Raw genomic sequence first — 21,744 nt, forward strand, 5'->3', positions numbered from 1 at the left:
AACAGCACAGGCACAATTTAGCTCTTTGTTCACTATTTAGCATGCATTTTCATGTTGCCCTTAAGCCAGTCAATCTATCTGCACTGCTTCACTTCATTCCCAGCTGTTGCATCCCTTCTGGTAGTGGCAGTACTCTTCTAGCCAAGCAGTGCATCAGAACAGAGACCTGAGCTTAAACAGGGACTGGCCTGGGGCCCAGGTGGGGCTGGTCAGGGACATCAACCCCTGCTGCTAGGTTGGGTTAGGGGAGACATTAAGGTCTGCAGCAGTCTTCTTTGCTATCAAAACCTGTTTCTCAGACTTTTTGGTATGCACAGTTTTCTTTTCTAGACCAAAACTCTGAACACAATCATTTATAACTACAAAGGAACAAAAAACAAACAAAAAAATTTTTTTACTGTTCCCAGCACTGTGATTTCTCCTGTCCCTATCAGGATGATTTAATTTCTGAGATTTTGATGCTCACATTCCCTCCATGTTCACTGTGATCACTGATAACATCTTTTCATAATAATGGACCAACTTCCCACTGCGTTGCCTTTTCCTTGCTCAGGAATGGTACCTTTCAGCTGTAATGTTTTAGACTTCTTCTTTCTATCTTCTCAATGGCTCCCATTCTAATCCATGGATAGTCCAAAATTATCAGAAAGCGGGCAAGATGAGAGCTGTATCAGAACACAAAACCTAATGCAGAGACACCCCAAGCTGTTGTTACTAGCGGCATAAGCTATTCCCAGCTGAGGACATCCCCTGTATCTCCTGCACTGTTTTCTTGCCAGAGCTCCTGCAGGGCAGCAGGATGGCTGGAAAACTGGCTCAGACAAAAATGCTGAGCTGAGCAGGATGCTGGAGACGGATACCCTCTGCTGCCTTGTCCAAGGAGTGCTCTCATGGATGGGCTGCTTTAGCCAGGACAAGTGCCACTGTTCTGACAGAAGGAGATATTACACCCCCTGGGATTTCAGTTTCTTAAATCCAGGTATGCATCTGGTATAAAAGAAACTCCATTTATCTTGGAACATTTGCTGTATTGTTCAGCCAGAGCTCAGCTGGGGTCCCAGCATCAGGCATGGCATGGCACTGCAAAAGCTATAAATAGGAAAGTGATTATGTTGCCAGATACCTGCTGATGCTTGAGGAAAACACCAATATTGAGTTTCTAAAATAACAAAACCACACTGGGGTCGGTGCCAGTAAGATCTGCCATAAGGTTATGCCAGAAGGATCAGGTGGCCAAAGTTACATCAGCAAGGTTGCCAAGTCACAGACAGTTTCAGCAGCAGAAAGCTACCAGTGAGAAAAAGAAGGATTTTCACTCCCCAGAAGTGGGTAGAAATATTTCAGAGGAAACAAAACTCCATTTGACTCATAGAGTAAATTGAAAATCATTTTCAAAAAGTAACTAAAGTTACTGAAAATAGAGAATGTTCTGCTAGGAAGTAAATGCCTTTGGCAAATGCACCAGTGCATTTGGTGCTGCAAATATTAAATGTTTTCCTATGCAGCATTTTCAATCCATAGTATTGAAAAGAGGCAGTAATCTGAGAACTACTCTGTATGCCAGGAATACCTTCACATGATCAACCAAAAGGCTTTGCAAGCAACAGTACAATATAATCAGGGATTACCGAGTTCATCATGCAAAAGCATCCCTCTCTAATTCTGCATCTATATGTAAATTGGGTATAGGATTCCATACCTTGTTGAGGTGTTGTCATGAAGAGTAATTAGATAGGTTTGTGTGCCACACAGCAAAAGTGACAGATATTTAGATGCTTAAATATCTTTTTTAAATCTGAGTTACAAGGGCCTTCTTACACCAAGTTGGTTTCAGGATCAGGATCATAATCTACTATGTACTTTCAAGCTTAAAAGTGCATGAAGTTGTTAAGCATTATTGTCTATTTTTGGCCAGTCACATCCTCCCTGGTTTAATCTTTTTAAGTCTCCCCAGAAGGTATTGATTTAAACATGCTTTTATTCTCTTTTTTGCTCATTTTGAAGAATGTCCATTGTTCAGGCTGCAGCTCAGAGTTCAAAGTGCTAGTCTGGGCATCCAGATGCCCTCGCTTGGGAGCTCTTGAAAGAGCATCAAATCTTCCACTCAGATTTTAGCACTTTTTCTTTCTTAACTTAAATCACTTTAACTTAAAATGCTGTCACTGCAGTGATGAAAGGCTGTTGATGGTAAAATGTTCTTGTCTACAGCCATTCCTGTCATCATCACAGCAATAATTCTGCAGACACTGACCGAGATGCTCTCAAACCAGCTAATGGATGTAGTGGCTTTAATAACATCAATTATCATGCACCAGATCCTGGACCTTGCCTATCCTCCACCTCACTGACTGTTTGCCCTTAGCAGAACAACACCTTATTAGGTGTGGTAGTATCACAATTAATGGTTTCATAATCTGGCTCTGTCATGGTAAACAAGTAATTCTTGGTTAGAAACCACATGCAAAATGTAAGCATTAGGGCAATTGCTGCTGTTAGCTATTGCTGTCTAATTAATCACCTACAATGTACAGCATGCACCAAGTGAATTAATTGTAATGATCTTTTGAAAAGGAAAACAGAAATACTCTATTATTTCTAAAAGTGTGACTTGAATGTGGTAATTTACCACACAGCCACACTCCAGACCTAAGTGAGGCTGTATTTATTTCTTGTCTCATGCATCTGATCTAATTACCTTCTGGCAGTGGTATAAAAATCAGTCGGAGTGACTCACTTCTTGAAAATTTATTTTGCTTCTTCTTAAAGTCTTGGCCAGCTTGACCTCAGCAGCCTTTACCAGTTTGAAAATGCAAGTTATAATCCACTGTAGGGATTTAGCCAGGTGTCCACTACAGCATGAAATTTGTGATACAGCTTCCAGTCTTCACGCTGCAGAAGATTTAAGCCCCTCTGTCTTTGTTCCTGAGTGACAAAGTCCATGAGGTCTTAATGTGGACAGGGAACACATTGAAAGGAGCAACATCTTCAATCTGAGCCTGTGTGGGTGCCACTGAGGAGCTGCACAGGTGAGAGACCAGAGGCATCACCTGAGCAGCAGCACTCAAACTGCAACCCTTGAGCAGCAGCTGCAGCGCTGCTGCTGCTCCCCTGCTGACATTCAGAGGTCACACTGCTGCTGGACGTCTGCTTTTCACCTAAATCCTCACTCTAAGGCCACTGTGCTGTTCCTGGAGAGGCTTTTGGTAGGACACATTGCTGCCCAGGGGGAGCAAGGGCAGCCCTGGCACCCCATCCCAGCCAGGGACGCTTGCAGAGCACCTCCAAAACCACTATAAAAGTTCAAGCTGGCTGCCACAAAGAGACATTGCTGTGTGCTAAAACAAACTAAATCCAGCTAGTTGACGGGAAACGTACAGTCAGCCCTGCTCAGGAGCTTGTCAGGTAACTCTACTTTTTCCAGCCAGGGCTGAATGTGATCAAGTCATGTGGTGCAGCCACATGCCCTCACTGTGCCTGCAAATCAGGTACCTCCTCCTAAAGCCAACACTTAGACTACGGCAGTAGTTTCAGTAATACTTTCAATTCCATGGGCAGCCAAAACAAAAATAAATAGCGGCTTAATTTGCCTGCCTGCAAGGAGCTATCTAATATCAATCTCCCATTGCTGTACAGGAAAATAGCAGGTTTCTTTTAGGTGGTCATGGTTGTGGTGGTGGGAAAGACTTAGCTACCTTTTATGCTAATTGGCACTAAAGCGTTTAGATGTATTTATCAGTATTTAATTATTTAGAACTCTCTTAATGGCTTAAATATCATTTTGAAAAGTTATAAATATTTTCCACCTTGTCCTACTGAAGAGCTGCTTCTTGGAAGGCTTAAATGAAGATCTATTTACAGCTGCCTGCTAGGCACAAAATTACTTAGAGATGCTAATGCTCTGGTCCTTCAGATGGCCCCAACACAGACTGAGCTTGGCTTTCACAAACTGGACAAAGTTTGTCTTTGTTGTATTCATTTTACTGTGACAAAAGTCTTAAAGAGGATTATTATAGAGATCAAGGCATTAAAATATGTAACTAATCCCAGTTAAATTAATTGTTTTCATAATAACATGTACTGAGGGACATTTGTGTAGAGTAAGACCCTTTTAGACTGTTTTGGTAATGTAAGTATGACTTACCATGCAAATTACATTTAAGATTAATTAGAAACAGTTGAAAGCCAAGTTGCTAGCAGAGAAAATGGGAACCCGATTCCAAGCCTCTGAAGCAATAATTATGTTAAATATTTCAAAATTACATCAGCAATTGCCATGTCAGTAGACAGAGGGGAATTTACATAAACTCATAATTTCTCTCCTCGTGTTAGAATTCAGGACACTTGTTTTATTGGCTTGTAATCAGCTTAGATTTTTTTTCCTCCTAATTTTCTTTTTCAAGCACTTAACTCCACACAGGTTATTTTGGTGTCATCAAATCATTCACCTCTTAAAAGAGAATTGTGTGCCATAAAATTAAAAGAATAATTAAGTTTATTGGTGAGGATACACCTGAAGTTTTTATTTGGATTCTCATTTGCAGTAATGTCCTTATCCCGGTGTATCAGTGGCAGGTTGTGGCACTGCTGTTACCACTGGTAAGAGTTTCAGGTGCAGGACAGGACAGCACTGTGATTCTGACCTGTTTCTCACAATACTCTGCCATTAACTGGAATAGTCTCCTCTTTCCCTAAAAAGCTCTGTGCACAGAGTTGTAGACTGCATTTCAGTTGCAAGATAGGGCTGCCAGCTCTCAATGTCATACTGCATTCACATCAGCTTGTGGGGTGTTTTTAGAGCCCCCCTCCCAGTTATTCTCTGATTGTGTTGGCACCTCAGCTTTTGCCAAAACGTAAAAGATAAAAGGCAAAGGGAGTAAAATAAATCAACTAATATAGAGAAAGAAACATTACATCCTATACAACCTGGGTTAACTGCTGGAAGTCATAAAACATGCTTCCTCCAGCATCCAGGGACTAAGGGATCAGAGTGGCTTTAGTTTTTAGCACAAAGAGTCACAACAGACTCAGTGGTTGCTTGTGGAGCAGGAAACTAAAGCCATCCCTCAGCAGTGCCTAATGCACCTGTCTGGCTGCACAGGAGCATTTATTTGTTGGATTTCCATACCTGTGACTGCCCACTGTAGTTGCTTTTGCCAAAGCAAAAGCAGAAGCATAAAGCATATAGATTAGAGGTACACAGATCTAAGTGACCAGATTTTTCTGGGCAACCTCAGACAGGTGTGATTTATGCAATCTGAGCATCTTCTGATAAACTGATATTTACATATAGCCAAAGGATCTGGAACCTTACAGATTTCACAATATGTATATTTTCCCTGAGGAAAATATGCTTGTGTAAGTTAACAGATTCTAGCATTTGTATCTGATGTATTAAATGGAGCTTAAATATTTAAAAATTGTGTTTTCTCTCTTCTGCTTGAAACTTTTAATTTTCACTGTTTTATTCAAAAGGAAGGCATAGAAATAGCAACCGTGAGCTTGAAATCAGAGCTGTAACAGATTATAGACAAAATTTTGCAGAGTATTTCCAGTTACAGCTGGTTTTCAAATAACCCTTTTTGTTGTCATGTAGTTTTTTTCCCTAACTTCCAGTCCCAGTGAATCGTTGTCAGTTTTAGCACTCAGCTGTATTAACAAGAAAGACAGAGAAAGAAAACAGCATTTTCCAGCCCAGGTAAGAGGAAGTTGCCAGTGGGGAGGTCAGAGTGAGTGCAGAAGTTCTTTTGCTTGTGTTTTGTGGGAGTATATCAAAGAGCAGAGCAGTGGCCAAGGTGGAAATTCATGTTTGAAACCTGTTTTCCACACTGGATAGCACTGAGTCACTTCATTGCCCTCAGGCCTTGAGATGGAGAGAAGTATAACTAGAATTATAAGAAAAGAAAAGGTTGATCATCATGCCAGGGCTTGTTCTCTTTTCAGAGCAGGTGCAGAGGACTCTGAATAATGACAATAACAGCTACATTAATGACCTCATCGAGCTCTGCTAGGTATAGGCATGTGCATATTTTCCCCCAGCAGTGCTGACTAGCAGTGAATAGAGATTTCTTCACCATCTCAGTGTCAGGTGGAGGGAAGGTTACAGAGCAGCAGTTGCTTTCTGGAACGAACACAGAATGAACAAGTAGCAAAATACTAACGTACTGTTGAAAGCTGAAATTAGATATACGTCATTCAGTGCAGCCTACAGGGTCTGATATCTTGGCAACTGCTGCAAGATATCCCCAATCTGCAGACAAAATAGCCTTTGTGAAGAAGCAGAAGATTGTAGTGTGAAAGTTAATGCATCAAAAGGCCAAAAAGAGAATAATTCACTTTCACCTTGCTTCAGAGGACAAGCAGTAGCAAAAGCTGTGCACTATTGGCAAGCTTTTTTTGTGCTGTTTTTAACTCAACCCTCAGTTCAGAGCTCCAGCCACCTTGGCAGTGTTCCAGCTGGAGCCACTGACATCTCCCACCTAATCAAGTGCTGGATTATCTTGTCCTGATAAATTGAACCTGGTGCCTCATGAAAAGGCTTTTCTGAAGTACTTTGGTACCCCGTAATAAGATGGCAGATACCTGAATCAAGTCCCAGAGCTGACAGAGCACTGTTTTTTCTAATGGCTTTTGGTTGCAAGTGTAAATGTTTTAAGGCAAGGCAGTGTTGAGCTGGTTAAGCATGATAAATTTCCCACCTGGGTGAAAGGAAACTTGAAAGTGTACTGAATACTGGCTCATACTGAGTACACACAGGCTGCACTGCTAACAAAATACACTTGCCCTAAAAATTAGTACTCTTTTGGGCAGAGCTCTGAGGAACATGCTTGTTTCAAAAACATATTCTCTTTGGTTGCTGCAGCTTTCTAAGAAGAGTTGGGGTTGCTGAGCTATTAGAGACTTACATACTGTTCTTAGTCTTTTGTGACTCAATCCCTGGTCCAAGTCGTTCAGGGTAAATAAGCTTGTTTCTTTCTTTAACATATATTAAGAAAAATGTCTACAGTACAGACACAAGGGTGCTGTCTATGTTGTGTTTGTACTTCAGTAGGTAAAACAGCCAGGATTAATCTCATTAAGATAAAGTTATTACTTGCAGGCATTTGTTTTTTCTTTCTTGGCTTTCCTCCTGGAGAAAAGCAGTCCTCAGTCAAGAAGCATCTTGTGTGTCACGCTCACCTCTGTGGTGCCCCTTGTAACACTGCTGTGCTCTTTTCCAGGGGAATCCCTACATGTGCAATAATGAATGTGATGCAAGTACCCAAGAACTGGCTCATCCTCCAGAACTGATGTTCGATCTGGAAGGAAGACATCCCTCCACATTCTGGCAGTCCACAACTTGGAAGGACTATCCGAAGCCTCTTCATGTTAATATTACACTTTCCTGGAACAAAACCATTGAGCTTACAGATAACATAGTTATCACCTTTGAATCTGGCCGTCCAGACCAAATGATCCTGGAGAAATCACTCGACTATGGACGAACATGGCAGCCCTACCAATACTATGCCACAGACTGCTTAGATGCTTTTCACATGGATCCAAAATCAGTGAGGGATTTATCACAGCACACAGTCCTAGAAATCATTTGCACAGAGGAATACTCTACTGGGTACATGACAAATAGCAAAATAATCCACTTTGAAATCAAAGATAGATTTGCTTTTTTTGCTGGACCTCGGCTTCATAACATGGCTTCTCTTTATGGCCAGCTTGACACCACCAAGAAGTTAAGAGATTTCTTTACCATCACAGATCTGAGGATAAGACTGCTTAGGCCAGCAACTGGTGAAATATATGTAGATGAGCAACACCTGGCACGCTACTTTTATGCAATCTCAGACATAAGGGTATATGGAAGGTAAGAGAATATATAACTTTAGAAACAGGCATGTGTGTTTGATTTGGGAAGGTATTCAAAACTGTTTATTTCCCCAAAGAAGATGATATTTTCTGCCAGTGTTCATTGGAAATCTGGCTCAGCTGAAGGCCATTGCTGTCATACCAGAAGTTTCTGACTCAGTGGCACAAGGTCTGGGTGTTTGCTGGCACTCACCGTGGATCCTGAGCCCTGGGTCTCACAAGCAGGACAGGTCACATGTTGGCTCAGGAATTCAACCCAGCAGTTGAACACTTTCTTCTCTTTTATAGTAGGAGTCTGATCCAGTGGCAGTTAACTAAAAACAGAGATTCTGTTTTATCATTTAACCTTTCTAGGCCTCTAATGTAAGCTGTGATTGATACAGCAACCCTTGCACAAACCCCTCCCACTAGGTCTGGCTGTGAGCAAGGAAAGTGGCAGAGATTAGAGTCCATTCCTTCTACTTTAATTAGCTCTGAAATGCAGAGAAGCTGAATTAAAATGGAAAAAAAAAACCAACAGTGTTTTAGATAGACTGATTTGAATATAACAAAGATGATTATTCAGCTGCATTCAAAACAAATGGTTCCCTCTAGGGCAAGTGGTAGCTGGTATCAAGTGCTGTAGTCCCAAAAATAATAACTGCAGTGACATTCCTATCAGGAAATTTTGTTCCTAGCTCAAACTAGCAATTGACTGATGCCCTCAAGCAGGAGGGTGATCCCTTTGTACAGGTCTCAGATGCCAAGTTGTTCAGAGGAAATGCGTGGGACCACCTCTATTAGCAATTCACTTGCCAGTCTAATACACCTTTTGTTCTTTCTCTGTTTCTCCTTTTAAAAAAACTTTTTTCTCTAAGAGAATCTAAGTATCAAAACAAACAGAAAAGCTAATCTATCTTGGAAGGCCAGGGACTTTCTTTGCAGACTCAGAACTGATTGAAAAAAATAGTGATCATATAAAACAGTGCTGACTATATTTTTATTATTCCTATAGTTAAAAACAAAATTATCAAAATGCATTTCTTAGGACTGGAGATTTAACATGCAGTTACAGTCTTCTGTGTCCACATCAACCATGTATCTGTACATACATAATTGCTAGTCCAACATTTGAAAATCTAAAATTAATGTTGCTGTTTTAAGAATTCTTCTTGCAATGCTCATTAGTTACATTGTAAATTATTTTTCAGAAGTCTCTTGGGAGGGCTAAGTGGATCATGAACAGCTTAAGATACTGTCTGAAATAGTTTGATAAAATTAGCCTCAATATAAAAAAGTAACACCTATTTAATGTGTATATTTTCTCCACTGGGCTCTCCCACATAGGTTAGCTCTACTGAGGCATCATATCAAAGCTCAGGATTTGGTCCTGAGGCTTTAAGGAAAGCCTGTTCCCTGTCTGAAAATCCATTTGGAGCTTAGTCTGACTTCAATTAGATTATCATTACTTTATCAAAGAAAGCATCTGAAGGATTAAAAAAGAGTGCATTGCATGCAAATTAGAAACAGAAACCTTCTGAGCACATCTGGGGCTCACCAACCTTGTGAAAAATTATCTGTAGAAATGAAGCGTGACTGTACAGAGAACTTATCTGATGCTGATGCTTGTTGTCAAAATGCTGCAGTAATTGGACATGTGCTTTAAAAGAAGTATCTGATGTGTAATAGGACCTCACTAGATTAGATTCATGTGAATTCTTATCACTTTCCTGCTAATGAGAAGAACAGCTCTTTTGGGATTTGGTGCCATTTCCTTCAGTATCTAGTGAGCCTTCCTTGTGAAAATCTTAACGGTTTGCTTGCTGCTGAGCAGCTGTGGAGCTACAGTACACAGCCCCTGGTTGTTTAGTTGCACCAGTTGTAACTTGCAATAAGCCCACTCTTACCTAGTTCTAGGTATTTTTTGTCTCTTCCAGAAACTTTATGGCCTCTCCCCACCACAGTCTCCCAATCAACATTCCCAGCAAGTGCCCTGGCATGGCCTGAGCATGGGAACCAGTGGAGAGAAGCAAGGGTTACCAGGGTACTTGTGCCACTGTTTCCAGTTCAGCTGAGTTTTCCAGCTCTTGCTCCTTAATTTAGAATTTCAACTGGAAATTGTTACAATTTTTCTTTTTCTTTTTTTTTTTTTTACCAAGATTCATATTCTGGGCTTTGAGACCCAGCTATTTATATAAATCTGGTAAGATTAGACTAGATTATTCCATGAAGACAGGATACAAAGGGAAGTTACCAAGGAGCTTGACATGTAGTGGATGAGGGATGCTGGCAGCCACTTTAAAGCCAGTCCTTTTTCTGAAAAACATAACCTGTAGGTCAAGTATATTTAAAATCACCAAAGCTCATAATAGCATATTTCTAAAGGCAGCATAAAATGTAATTTGTTTCACACTTTGTTTTAAGCATCAATGACAGTGAAAAGCATCTATCTTAAAGCCACTATGTTAAATATACAGGACTATGTGGTGGTTAATACTTCACAATGAATTATAGGCAGGAGATTTGCCCACTTAATATAGGTTTGCTTTGTCATTGCTTTGCATTTTGGTGTGATATAAGCCTGATGTATGTTGCATTAGAGATGAAAACCTTTCCTCCTCTATTACCACCTGTTTATTCTTCTTCAATTTACCACTTCCATTGTGTATTTATTAAGGTGATGAAAAAATGGAAACATGGCTGTTAGCAATTTCAGCAACCCCATTGTGCTCCCATTATTCAAGAAACCTAATAATCCACATGAACTAATTCTGACTTACTGATGGTCTGCTTCACTAAATCAGGGTGATTTTTTCTAGTGAATAATGGATGATGCAGTGTGCCAGTACCTTAATTAAAGAGAGCCTCTCTTATTCTTGATCTTATTTTAATTTACAGGGTAATACTACAATAATATCACTAATGGAAGGTACATTAAAGGGCATAAAGTAGCATTAACTGTATTAAATTATGGCACTTGTGTTAATTAACTGCTGAAGCAAGATGGTCCTAACAGCTAGAAAGGTCAACTAATGCATAAATAAAGTCTTCTGGGATGGGAAGCTAAGAAAGAGCAGACATCTTCCCTACATCTGGCCTTGCTGCAGAGGATCAGAGGGTGTCCTGTGCCACAACCTCAGGAAGGTTTCTTTCACTGTGCTGCCATGCAGAAGTGGTCTGGCCTGTCTGCAGGCTCTACCTGTGCTCAATTCCACGTGAAGGACAGTCCTGGCAGTAAGCAGTGAGGTACAGGTCCCAGTTTTAAACCTGTTTTTGTACAAGTTCACTAAAATGCTGATAATAATTCCTTTGAAGTCAAGCTCAAGGTTCCTGGCAGATTTTGGATCAAGACTGCTGAAGGTTTAACCATGTTAATTTTAAAGTATTTTTGCTCTGTTGTATTGTCAGTGACATGTACATTTATACACTGTAAATTAACTGTAATTCGGGATGTTTGTAAAAACCATGGTCCCAGTGGGTAACAGAATGACTGGCTGGGTAAAACAAAAGCTCTTATTGCTTTTGAATGATTAGGTTTTGATCTAAGAGCCGCCAGTTTCTTTCTGACACCAGAATATCCAGTCCCTGCACAATGTTATTAAGCCCTCTGGAATTTATTTTTATACTCTTCTCGCCTTGAAGCTTCTGTGTTTAAGCCCCAGGGTTTTCTGACGATGTCTCAGCTGCCGTCGCAGTCCCAGCTGCAATAGAAACCTCTAACTCACAATACACAAATGAAAGGTAACCTCAGTTTTAGCAGTTCCTTGCTCTCACATTATCTATTCTAAATTCAAATCCATCTCAGCATCTGAATAAATTAATCTGAAGGAAAATATCTTTGCTACTTAGGGGGTTGGGGCTTTTTTGTCTCCTTGGTCAGCCCGCCACTCCTGGCAGCTGTGAGGCTGAACTGCTCCTGAGGCTGTGGTGGATGTGGGCTGGGTGAGGGCCTTGCCCTGAGTGGGAGCTCACCTTGCAGCTTCGGGCAGGAGGTTCCACCAGGCAGCCTGGGCTCTACTGGGTCCCATCCTCTGGTTTATTCTGCAGATGCAGTCTGTGGATGGATTAATTGGAGTAAATCTCTATGTTACTCTGTCATACACTTGGCAACACTGTATGATACTGTCCCTCTGTAATTTACCCAAAAGCAGAACTTAGCCCTAGGGAAGTGATAATCTATACAAATGCTGTAGTTTTATTTATAATAGATAATGTTTTAATTGATGTTCAGCTCAGAACCAGACCATCAATATTAAGATATGTAGGCTTCAAGCTTTTAAGGAGACAACTGAATACCATTCTTGACTCCAGTGGTTTTTTACCATACTTGAATACTCTTTGTTTTACAAGAACACTTGCATAAGTAGCTTTTCTCCTTTGAGATTTTCACTAGTATTTGGAGGGAATCTAGCAGTTTCTCTGATTAAATTATAAACTCATTAGAAAACAGGAAAGAAAAAGAAACATGTATTTAAGAGCATGTCAATTGATTGGTAAGTCCCAAGTGCAATTTTTGCTTTTTTAATGTGTCTACTGTAATACGTCACTAAGGAAAATGGTCCTTCACTTTCTGTAAGCAAATCTAGGGTCATCAGGAACTGAAATAAATGGTCATGGTGTTTATTCACACATGAGCAGTCTCCAGGGGTTTACTCAGTACAGGTGTCCTGGGTGGGTTTTAATCCTGCCTGTGTTCGGATAATATTCATTTCTACCCTCCATCCTGATGGCACAAGTCCTGTCCATCAGCTCCCTGTGGCCTCAGTCACAGTGGCTGGAAGGGGAGCAGAGCAGTGGAGACTGAATGCTGTCTAGGACCCTCATTCTGCTATATGCTTTTGAAATCAGTGGGTTTAAATCCCCAGGTTTCACTCACCACCTTTGCTCATTAGCATCTGGTCGTCTTTTCTTTTTTGCAAGACATCAAGCATTTCCCTACTGATCTCCCTCAGCTGTCTTTCAAGGAAGCTCAGTATCATGCAGGATCAGGGTTATTGAGGAGAGGCACAGAGCCTTTTTGTAGTATAATTCATTTTGCTATTGAATATTAAAGGAGTAGAGATAAAAATCCTGATGAAAGAAATGAGGATTTTTCTTTCTGTATTGCTTTGTATGCTGAGAAGCAATCCAAAGAGCCTTTCTGAATAAATTCAGTGACTCCAATAGCTTGCAGAAACTTTCTTTCCTTTAAGCTTTTGAAAAGACTGCAATTTAATGCAAACACTGAAATAAGCTTAAGGATCTTCTGTATCACATATACAAATGATTCCTGGCACAGGGATGTCCTTCCTGTTGAAGTTAAAGCTGGAGTGGTACAACATATTATCACACTAAAAGTTTAAAATTTCCAAACTACCATTTTTTAGGCGTGGGTTTGTTTGGGGTTTTTTTAAGTTTACATTCTGATCTTTTCCATGGGTACCAGTGTGGTGGTATTGCCTGCCATTAGTTTTGTTCATGTCAGTACCTGACTGCGTCTACTTTGGAGCTGATTCTTCCTTGAAACTTCTCAGCATGTGAAGTGCCCGAGAAAGCAGCAGCTGAACCCAAAATATCCACGCACTTTCTCTTGACATATCTGGTGTTTCTCTCTCTCTCTCTCTCTCTATTATTTTTTTTTTTTTTGGTAATAAATAACCCATCATTCAGCTGTGATCTAGGGAAATACCTGAAACTAAGAGAGTTACCCCACTGCCTTTCCTCTCATTTCCCTTTAGAACGGTGCCATAGTATGCTCTGTATCGCTCCCTACATGTTAAAAGTTAACTACTGAAACAAGAGACCAGTCCTGACATTCGTTTCAGATGCCATCCTGTAAATCAGGAGTAATTTGAGTGGTTACCCTTATTAACCCATTGAGTTTCAAATACCTGTAGGAGGAATGAGGGAAAACAGATGATGAAAAGGAAAAAAAAAACCAGAAGGAACAAAAGGGGGGAAAAGGAGGGAGGGAGGACAGTAGTCAGGCAGCTATCCCAACTTCTGTTTAAAAAAAAATGAGAAAAAACCATACCTCTCAGTCTGTCCATGCTGTCTCATGTCCGTATGATAGAGCTGATGTAAAGCAGCCAGTTCTGTTCAGTCCAGTGATAGTCACACCTATTCAGAAACTAGAAAGTGAATTAGTAAAGGTCAAGGTCTAATGGAATCATTATGTGGGGTCTGCGAGACCCTTCCTACCATTCCCTCTGGAGTCCACCTCTGGGATTTTTGTGCCTCAGCAGTACTAGTGACCCGTGCTCAAAGGGAATCATCACAGTCCCTATTTGATCACAGCAGGCTGTAGTGAAAAATCCTCAGTAAAACACAGGTGAAGCGTATTGTTAACTGGGCTGAGCTACAGGGTAAGTTTTCAACACTTTCCTATAGATTATCATCTAGTTAATGGAAAAGTAAGGAAAAGCTACAGAAACAAATGGCAATGCTGCAATTTTAGCAGGCAGCAATATGGTCAGGGAAAAGGAGCCGAGGAGTTACACTGCAGGTCGTATTCCCAAGAGAAAGTCTGGCTGCTGACGCATTCAGGAAAGCAGAGTGCTGGCTGCAGCCCTTTGCAGGAGAACAGGCTGTGTCCCTGGAGATTTGTGGGATATGGTAGAAATGAAAGGAAGCTGAGTAGCAAGAGGTGTCCTAATAACATTGGCAGGGAGCAGGAACTGCTAAACTTCTTGACACTCCCAAATGACAGTACAACAGGTACAACAGTACCTGGTTGTTCGCACAACAGTTAATCCAGACTTTTATGCTAGAAATGCTGCTATACTCTGGAGTAACCCAGCTGTACTACACTATCAATTATTTTGACATCTCTGGGGTGATGGCCACCATTTTGAAATAAGCCAAAAAGTGAACAAAACAATTTCAGGATAAGGCAGATAATCCATAGTTTCATACTGAATGTTACATCTGGTCATGCCTTGGGACATACCATGGATAGTGCATGGCATAGAGACCTGCCCATATCCTAGTTGTGCAGGGCAGGCTTCTAAAGTTATGTTCTTCCTCTAAACCCTTGAGTCTATCTTCTGACTTTGATGTTCATGTAAATGTCAGTAGTTGTCTACTTGTTCTTTGCAAACTCCCTTGAAGACCTTGTGATTCTTTTCATTTTCTCTCTTAAATCCATTTCTGTCTTTATGGGAGCTCTGAGTGTCTTTCTTCTCTTTCAAGCAACATTCCCACTTCCAGATGTCTGTTGTCCTGTAATATGAGCCAATATGATACATTAGGATTTATCAAGTACTTTGACATACACTTAAGAAGGATTGGTAGAGAAGAACAATGGATTGTTATAATCTACCCTCTGTGCACCATCATTCATAAAATAGGCATGTAAAGGATTGCTGGTGGAAATGTTAATGATACCAATACTGTCTCAATGGTAAAGTGACATGAAAGTTCACATTTAACTGCCACCAGTATTTCTGTTACACCACACATTAAACATAATAACAACCAAGAAGATTAAATTTTATTACAATAAGAATATATACATTGAGATATGCATCTTCACACTCAACTAATTAGTTACCATCGAATGTTTTTACTTTGCTCAGTGACATGTGGTATATAAATCACTACAATATGTTAAATGCAAATGGTTGGTAATAGGGTAACCATCTGCTCACTGTGGGAAAGTTAGCAGAGGAATATAGTAAGCTGTACTTCTAGTAACGATGCTAAACTCACATCCCTGAAATACCAAATATCTAAAAACAGCTGCCTCCACTAATGCCAACATTGCTAATACGTCTCTTACCCTTTTCATTTTCAGAAGTAAACCACATATTGTAAGAGGTAATTTTGTTCTTCAACTTGAACTTGATTTCAAGGCTAGAGTCTGTAACAGCAATGTGAACCACCGTATTGGAGAGCCTGATGTTTTTCTTACATTGTGCTGAGTGGTTTTGAACAGCCAATAAATAATCAGGCTGCACACTTTTCTCAGGAAATCTTTTCATCCACAAATATAATTAACCCCCCTTCCTCCCTAACGCCAACTGCCCGGCCCTTTTTCAGGGATGACATTATTTTGTAAGTGATAGATAGGTGGCACATTGCTGTCTGGTAACGTATTACACTGGAGGCCATCAAAGGGCGCCTGCCATCTAATAACCTCCCATGCCCTATGAGCATTAAAGATCACCACTGCAAAGAGGGATCAATTATTTTGCCACAGACACGTATTATCAGGGGCTGTCACATACCTTCCTAATGAGGTTTCCTGGATACCCAAGCCACAAAGTAATGTGTTGGAAAATTAGCAGTGGGGCAAGAGTGAAGGACTGCCTGCCAAAGTTGAGGCTGTGCCTTCAAGCCAGAGCAGCTCCTTCACTCGTTACCCATTCAGTCATCTGCCGGTCAGGGTCACTATCAAGTGCTGACGTGCTGGCTCCCCCATCACTAATATATTGCACCATCACCTATCAGAGAGATTAATATGTTCCTGTATTGAATTCCTGAGATGTGGCTCTAAGCATTAAAGAAGCTGAGGAATTAATTTGGCTTCCACTGTCTGAATGGAAAAGAAGTTTGTGATTTCATCAAAGTCAGACACTAGTGCTGCCATGGCTTGCTCAGACCATAGTGGGAGCATTTGTTCAGGAGGTTACATCTGGCATGGACGTGTCTGATTTAAGATTGTGCTTCCAGGGAAGCACCTGCAGGGGCAGAGGCTGCAGGAGAGCTCGTTAGCCTGGCAGTTTCCCCGTCCCAGAATGAATTACAGAAGAAGATATGAGGTCTACAGGATCTCAGAAAGTTGTGGCGTTGTGTAGGTGTGCTGTCCTGCAAAGCTTTCCAAGTTTAAAGTGTTACAAGGAGACTTTTTGTGCCAACACGTTTTCCTTTGTTACCTTGCAAGAAAAGAAGCACCAGCTGAAGGCTGCACATGTTTGGTGACTCCATTTTGATTCACAGTGAACACTTGCCTGTTTCAAAATGGGGTATCTGCACTTTAAAGTTAATGGGAGCATTTATAGACAGGGATGCTGTGATGAGCAGCACTTCGTAATACCTCAAAGGCATGGTGCCAGAGCAGGGAATTTGATAAGCTGAGGTCCTGAATTGGATTCCAGCAATGGTCACAAGTTTTAAGAAGCTCTCATTTGAAATTGCAAGGAGAGGAAAAACAGGATTCTTTCTCTTTAAATACGTTAGTTTTATTGAGCTGAAGCATTGCTTCAGTTCCCAGAATATTTTATATATATTTTTTAATGCCAGTTACCAGATACAGAATGGTTGCAGTACTGTTTATTGTTTGTGACTTTTGTAGGTGGTAAAACAGATTTTACTTATTTTTCCGTTCAACTCTCTTGTGCATTAAGGATCTTTAGATGTTGGAATGGTGTTTACTGAAATTGTCATAACCATAGTAATTTAACTTTTTTGATTTAGTACTGGTTCTATAGTGCTTTGGTTTAGGCCTGTTCAGAAAAGCCAATCCAAGCACATGAATATGCACTGGAGTCCAGGAAACTCTGGCAGCCTTTTGTGCAGAAAAGGAAACATAAAATTCATTCCCTCAATAGCAGATCTTTTTCTTTGGCCTTAGATTTTTCTCGTATTTATTGAACTGTGGGCTGTTTCTTCCCTTAGATAGAGCTAGAGCTGTTGATTTTGCCATGTAAGCACAACCATGAATTGACTTGGAAAAGTTGTTTTGGGGTGTGGTTTTTTTTTAATTACAATTTCTGGCCCACAGTTAGAGCACAGCAGGTCTACAACCTGCTGCTCCCTTGGGGGAGTGGAGCCAGCAGGAAGAGGGAGCAGCAATGTCAGCTGGGCCAGGGGACAGAGCTGCAGTACGACAAGGCATCTGTTTTGTCAGTGACCCACTTGGGGAAATCCTCCTTCCCTCGCCCCACAGCCCGCGTACCTCCACTGCTCATTTCTCACCATCTTTGATTCTCTTTTCCATGGTGTGATCATCACTCCTTCAGTCGCTGCCCGAGTGGCTCAAAGAAGGAATGGAAACCTTCTGGAGGAACGTCTCCTGCTGCAATAAAAAAGTCAAGCTATTCTACATCATCAATGCAGAAAATTGCTTATCATTTAACAAGGTTCATTAAGGATCCTGTGTTTATGGAACCATGCCTTGCTTCCTTTGAATGCCCCTGAAATAATTCTTCCAGCAGGACAGCAAAACAGCAAGGAGCCAGTTACATTTTTAATCACTCGTGTCCCCTTGGAATTGCAGTCTGCCAGCAAGGGCAGCTCCTTCCCCTCTGCAGCACAGGAGGAGAATTAAAAGATGGGAAGCTGTGGTTTGAGAATGGTGGGTTACAGTTAGTAATGAGCTAAAGATCAATTAATCTGCTACTAATATTCTGCTACTGAAAATGTTTAACCTAATCCAGAAGTTAGATGGGAGGGGGGTTGGGGCAGGTATGAATAAAGGGCTTCATCCTCCTTTTCCATGTTTTATTCCTGAGTGGTGAAGGGGGAGTGGAGAAAGAGTTGGATGAAATGAAAATTAAAATGAAAAATAGTATTTCATTTCCCCTCTAGTGTACATGTTTTGTAAGAAAGTTTCAATCGTGTAGAACCCTTACACGCCCAAAGCAGTTTGCATCATTGTGCCTTCTGATCAGGCAGGTCAGTTAGACCCTGCAGGAGTACCCCTCAGTGTGCTGATTCTTTCCAACAGTAATCCTGCCAGGTGGATGACAGCAACAGCCTCCATTCTGCCATGTACAAATACCTCATGCTTCAGACTTGATGCCTTAAAATACATATCAGAACTTTAGGGTTTTAAAATCTGAATCACTGTATTGAGAGAGCAGATCCTGAAATACCTCGTCTTTCCAATGGCTGCTTTTGGAGTCTAATACTGACTTTGTGGTCTATATGTTGGCTTGTTTGTTTGTCTGTTAGTGCTTCATAAAATATAGATGCTTTAAATAGGAGAGATGCAAGACGGTGATACCAGAGGAATGACAAAGGGCTATGTGCTTTGATTGCAAAGGATATGCCTTTAATGTTCCCTGGTTTCCTCTCTGTACAGTCATACCTAACAAATGCACCAGTGTGTGGCTGACATTCAGCCTGCTTGTGAATTGTGATAGGGAGATACATATGCTCTAAAGGCTTCATCCAAAGAGCATCACTTGATGCATCACTCACAGATTTTTAGAGACGTTTGGCATTTAAAATTAAATTATGTAACAGTGGTTGAGTGCTGACTCTTGGAAAAAATTGGAGATTCTGGAATTTTTGACTGTGTTTTATTATACCAGGGCTTTTGAAAAATCTCTTGCGCATATTAGGACCACAAAAAAAAAGAGCTTACTGTCGCTGAAAAAGATTCAGCAATTTAAAATGGGCTAAGTGTGTGTTGTAACAGGAGAGAGATCTTTTGGACAGTTGTGCAAATATTGCTGCAAACACAGTTAATACACCATAAAGTCCAGTCTCAGTATCCTGTATGCAGGAGCTTCCCCCTAATTCCTAGCACATAAAATGTGTACTTTTTATATCATCATAAACTTAGCACATTAAAAAAAAAAAACCAAAAAAAAAAACAAAAATCAAAATCAGCTGCTATAACTACATTAGTTAAGCAAGAAAAGAGAAAGAATTGCCCAGAGGTGTAGGGGAGAGCAGGGCACTTGTCCTGCCTTGCAGCCACAGGAGCAGGGGCTGGTAAGACTGACAGGGGGCAGCTGCTTGGTCAGGGATGTTCTCAGACTTCCCATTCTGCAATGCTTGCACCTCAAGAGAAACCTGTTATAGACTAAGACTTTTTTCCTTATTTTATAGAGTTCTTTACCTTCACAAGTAGGTCAGCATCTGAAAACCCAGAGAATATTATGAAGGGGTAAAACTGAGACAAAATACAGGAGAGATTTGCATAGGGGAAAAAAAGGAGGAGTAATAGAAATATTGCATTCTCAAAAAAAAAAAAAAAAAAACCAAAAAAAAACACAACACTACATTCAACTTCTTTTAGAAGAACAGATGCCAGAAGCTTATCCCCTTTGTGATATGATTATATGGCCATTTGGCTCAGTCAATCTGCTATTTATCATGATAAAGCTGTGTATACCAGCAAATCTACAAGTACTGCCCTTTTTCTCTCCTGATTTTTTTTGCCCAGTTTGCAAGCAAAGAACAGCTTTAACAAGATTTGGGGACACTTCTGAATAATGCTCCCCACTCCTGGCTTGTGTAGGTCAACAGGAGGAAATGCTGAGCAGGCATGAGAATAGATGAGGAACGACAGTGAACAGCAGTGGAGGGAAAGGAGGTCATGACTGCTGTGGGCACCATCCTAAATTCCAGTGAACTGTCTCCCTCCTTCCCCTTTGCAGCCCTCATTGTCTGAGAGAGAGAACACAGCTATAAACACATCAGACACAAACAATAACTCCTTCATCCCCAGAAGTATTACTTCGAAAAATATTTCCTAATGAAGTGGCCATTATGTTTTTCTTCTTGATTTTTTTATTTGCATAATTCAGGAAGTTTGTGCTAATTATGCTCCAGTTCATTTAAGATAAAGCTCTGTGTCATGCAAGCATTTTTATAAGGATTCTCTCAGGGCACTGTGGCTCTTCCTGCTCATCAGGTCTACAGGACAAATACCTCTTCTTATTTTCAATGGATGGCAACTCTCTGTCAGTGTGCAAACAAAACTCAAACAGCACACTTACACCCTGAAGAATGCTTTAGTGCAAGGAAGCTCTTGTTCACCATCTGACTGTCTGTGCCCCAAAATGGATCCTGTCCTATCTTGCTAGATCTGTTCCTGCTAATAACCTGCTGCTTGAGAAATAGATACTGCTAGACCTCCCTGTATTAAGGACTTTTGGGTTGTTTTTTTTTTTTCCAAAGCTAAGCTCTTTCTTTACCTGCATCTATTAGTTCTCTATGATTTTTCATAGAGATATTTATTATGCATAAATTTTACTTCCAGATTAGCTTAGTCTTTGAGAAACAAGAAACAACATGTATATTTTCCAGTGGAGTTTAAGGCTGAGGACGACTGCTTGACATTTCAGGGAAAACTGAAAAGTTTGTATAGGATTTTAAAAGCTATGTTATGCAAGATGGAATTGCTAAGGTTTGTTCTTCAGTATAAACATGTACTGATTGTTTCTGTCAGCAGTATTTCACTGTTGCTTTCCCCTATGACAGCCTTACATTATTCATAACTTAAAATCTATTCTTTAAATTTTCAGTTATAAGAATTTCCTGGCGGGGGTCACAGAATATGAAGGGAAGTATTGATTTGAAACATTTAAAATATAAATGAAGTTGTTTAGTTCTTCTGATACATGGAATATTATAGTCACTGGATCAAATTCGACCCCCCAGCATGTCTGTTTTCATAGACAACAAAAACATGTTCCCAGTCTCTCAGTGGACACTGCAGTGTCTGTGTGAACATTCTTTGATTTACCCAGTATTTGTTAAAAACAAACATGAATAATAAATGTTCCAGAGCACTTGAAGGCCAAAAGCGATCCCTGTTTTATTCTCATCTGACATTAGGTCAGAATTTTAAGACTTTAAAATACAAGGCTTTAAAACTACCAGCCCTTTGTCACTTCAACTTCCCAAAGCAGTGTCAGCAAGCCCTTTTCACGGTGATATACACAAAGTCTCTTAGTCCCATGTCACGTAAGTTTGTGGCTAGGACAAGTACTAAACCCCATGGCAGAGCTATTTTGGCACTGGGGGAAAACCAGCGTTGGTGGTACCACAATGGGCAGGCCTGTATGCATGTCCACACATGTCACCTGCTCCTGTCCACATGACACCTGCTCACATCTACACACATCACCCACTGGCTGCTGCAGAGCCAGTGCCAGAAGTCAGGTCCCCTCTGCCTTTCACCATCTGAGGTGTCAGAGCTCCTTTGCAGCTGCCTCTGGCCAGGCCTGCCCAGCTCTGTCCGCTCAG

The 21,744-nt window shown here is 40.8% G+C and overlaps 1 protein-coding gene across 1 annotated transcript in view; it reads left to right on the forward strand.

Annotated features, from left to right (window-relative positions):
* NTNG1 (netrin G1) overlaps window positions 1-21,744 on the forward strand; it is a 140,432-nt gene that overhangs the window by 48,254 nt on the left and 70,434 nt on the right. Inside the window, exon 2 of the mRNA XM_041420701.1 lies at window positions 7,218-7,858. Coding sequence (XP_041276635.1) covers window positions 7,218-7,858 — 641 coding nt within the window. The remainder of the gene's footprint in view (window positions 1-7,217; window positions 7,859-21,744) is intronic.

The sequence above is a fragment of the Onychostruthus taczanowskii genome, unplaced genomic scaffold (genome assembly GCF_017590055.1).
Source record: "Onychostruthus taczanowskii isolate IOZ18803 unplaced genomic scaffold, ASM1759005v1 scaffold65, whole genome shotgun sequence".
In the NCBI taxonomy this organism is placed as follows: Eukaryota; Metazoa; Chordata; class Aves; order Passeriformes; family Passeridae; genus Onychostruthus; species Onychostruthus taczanowskii.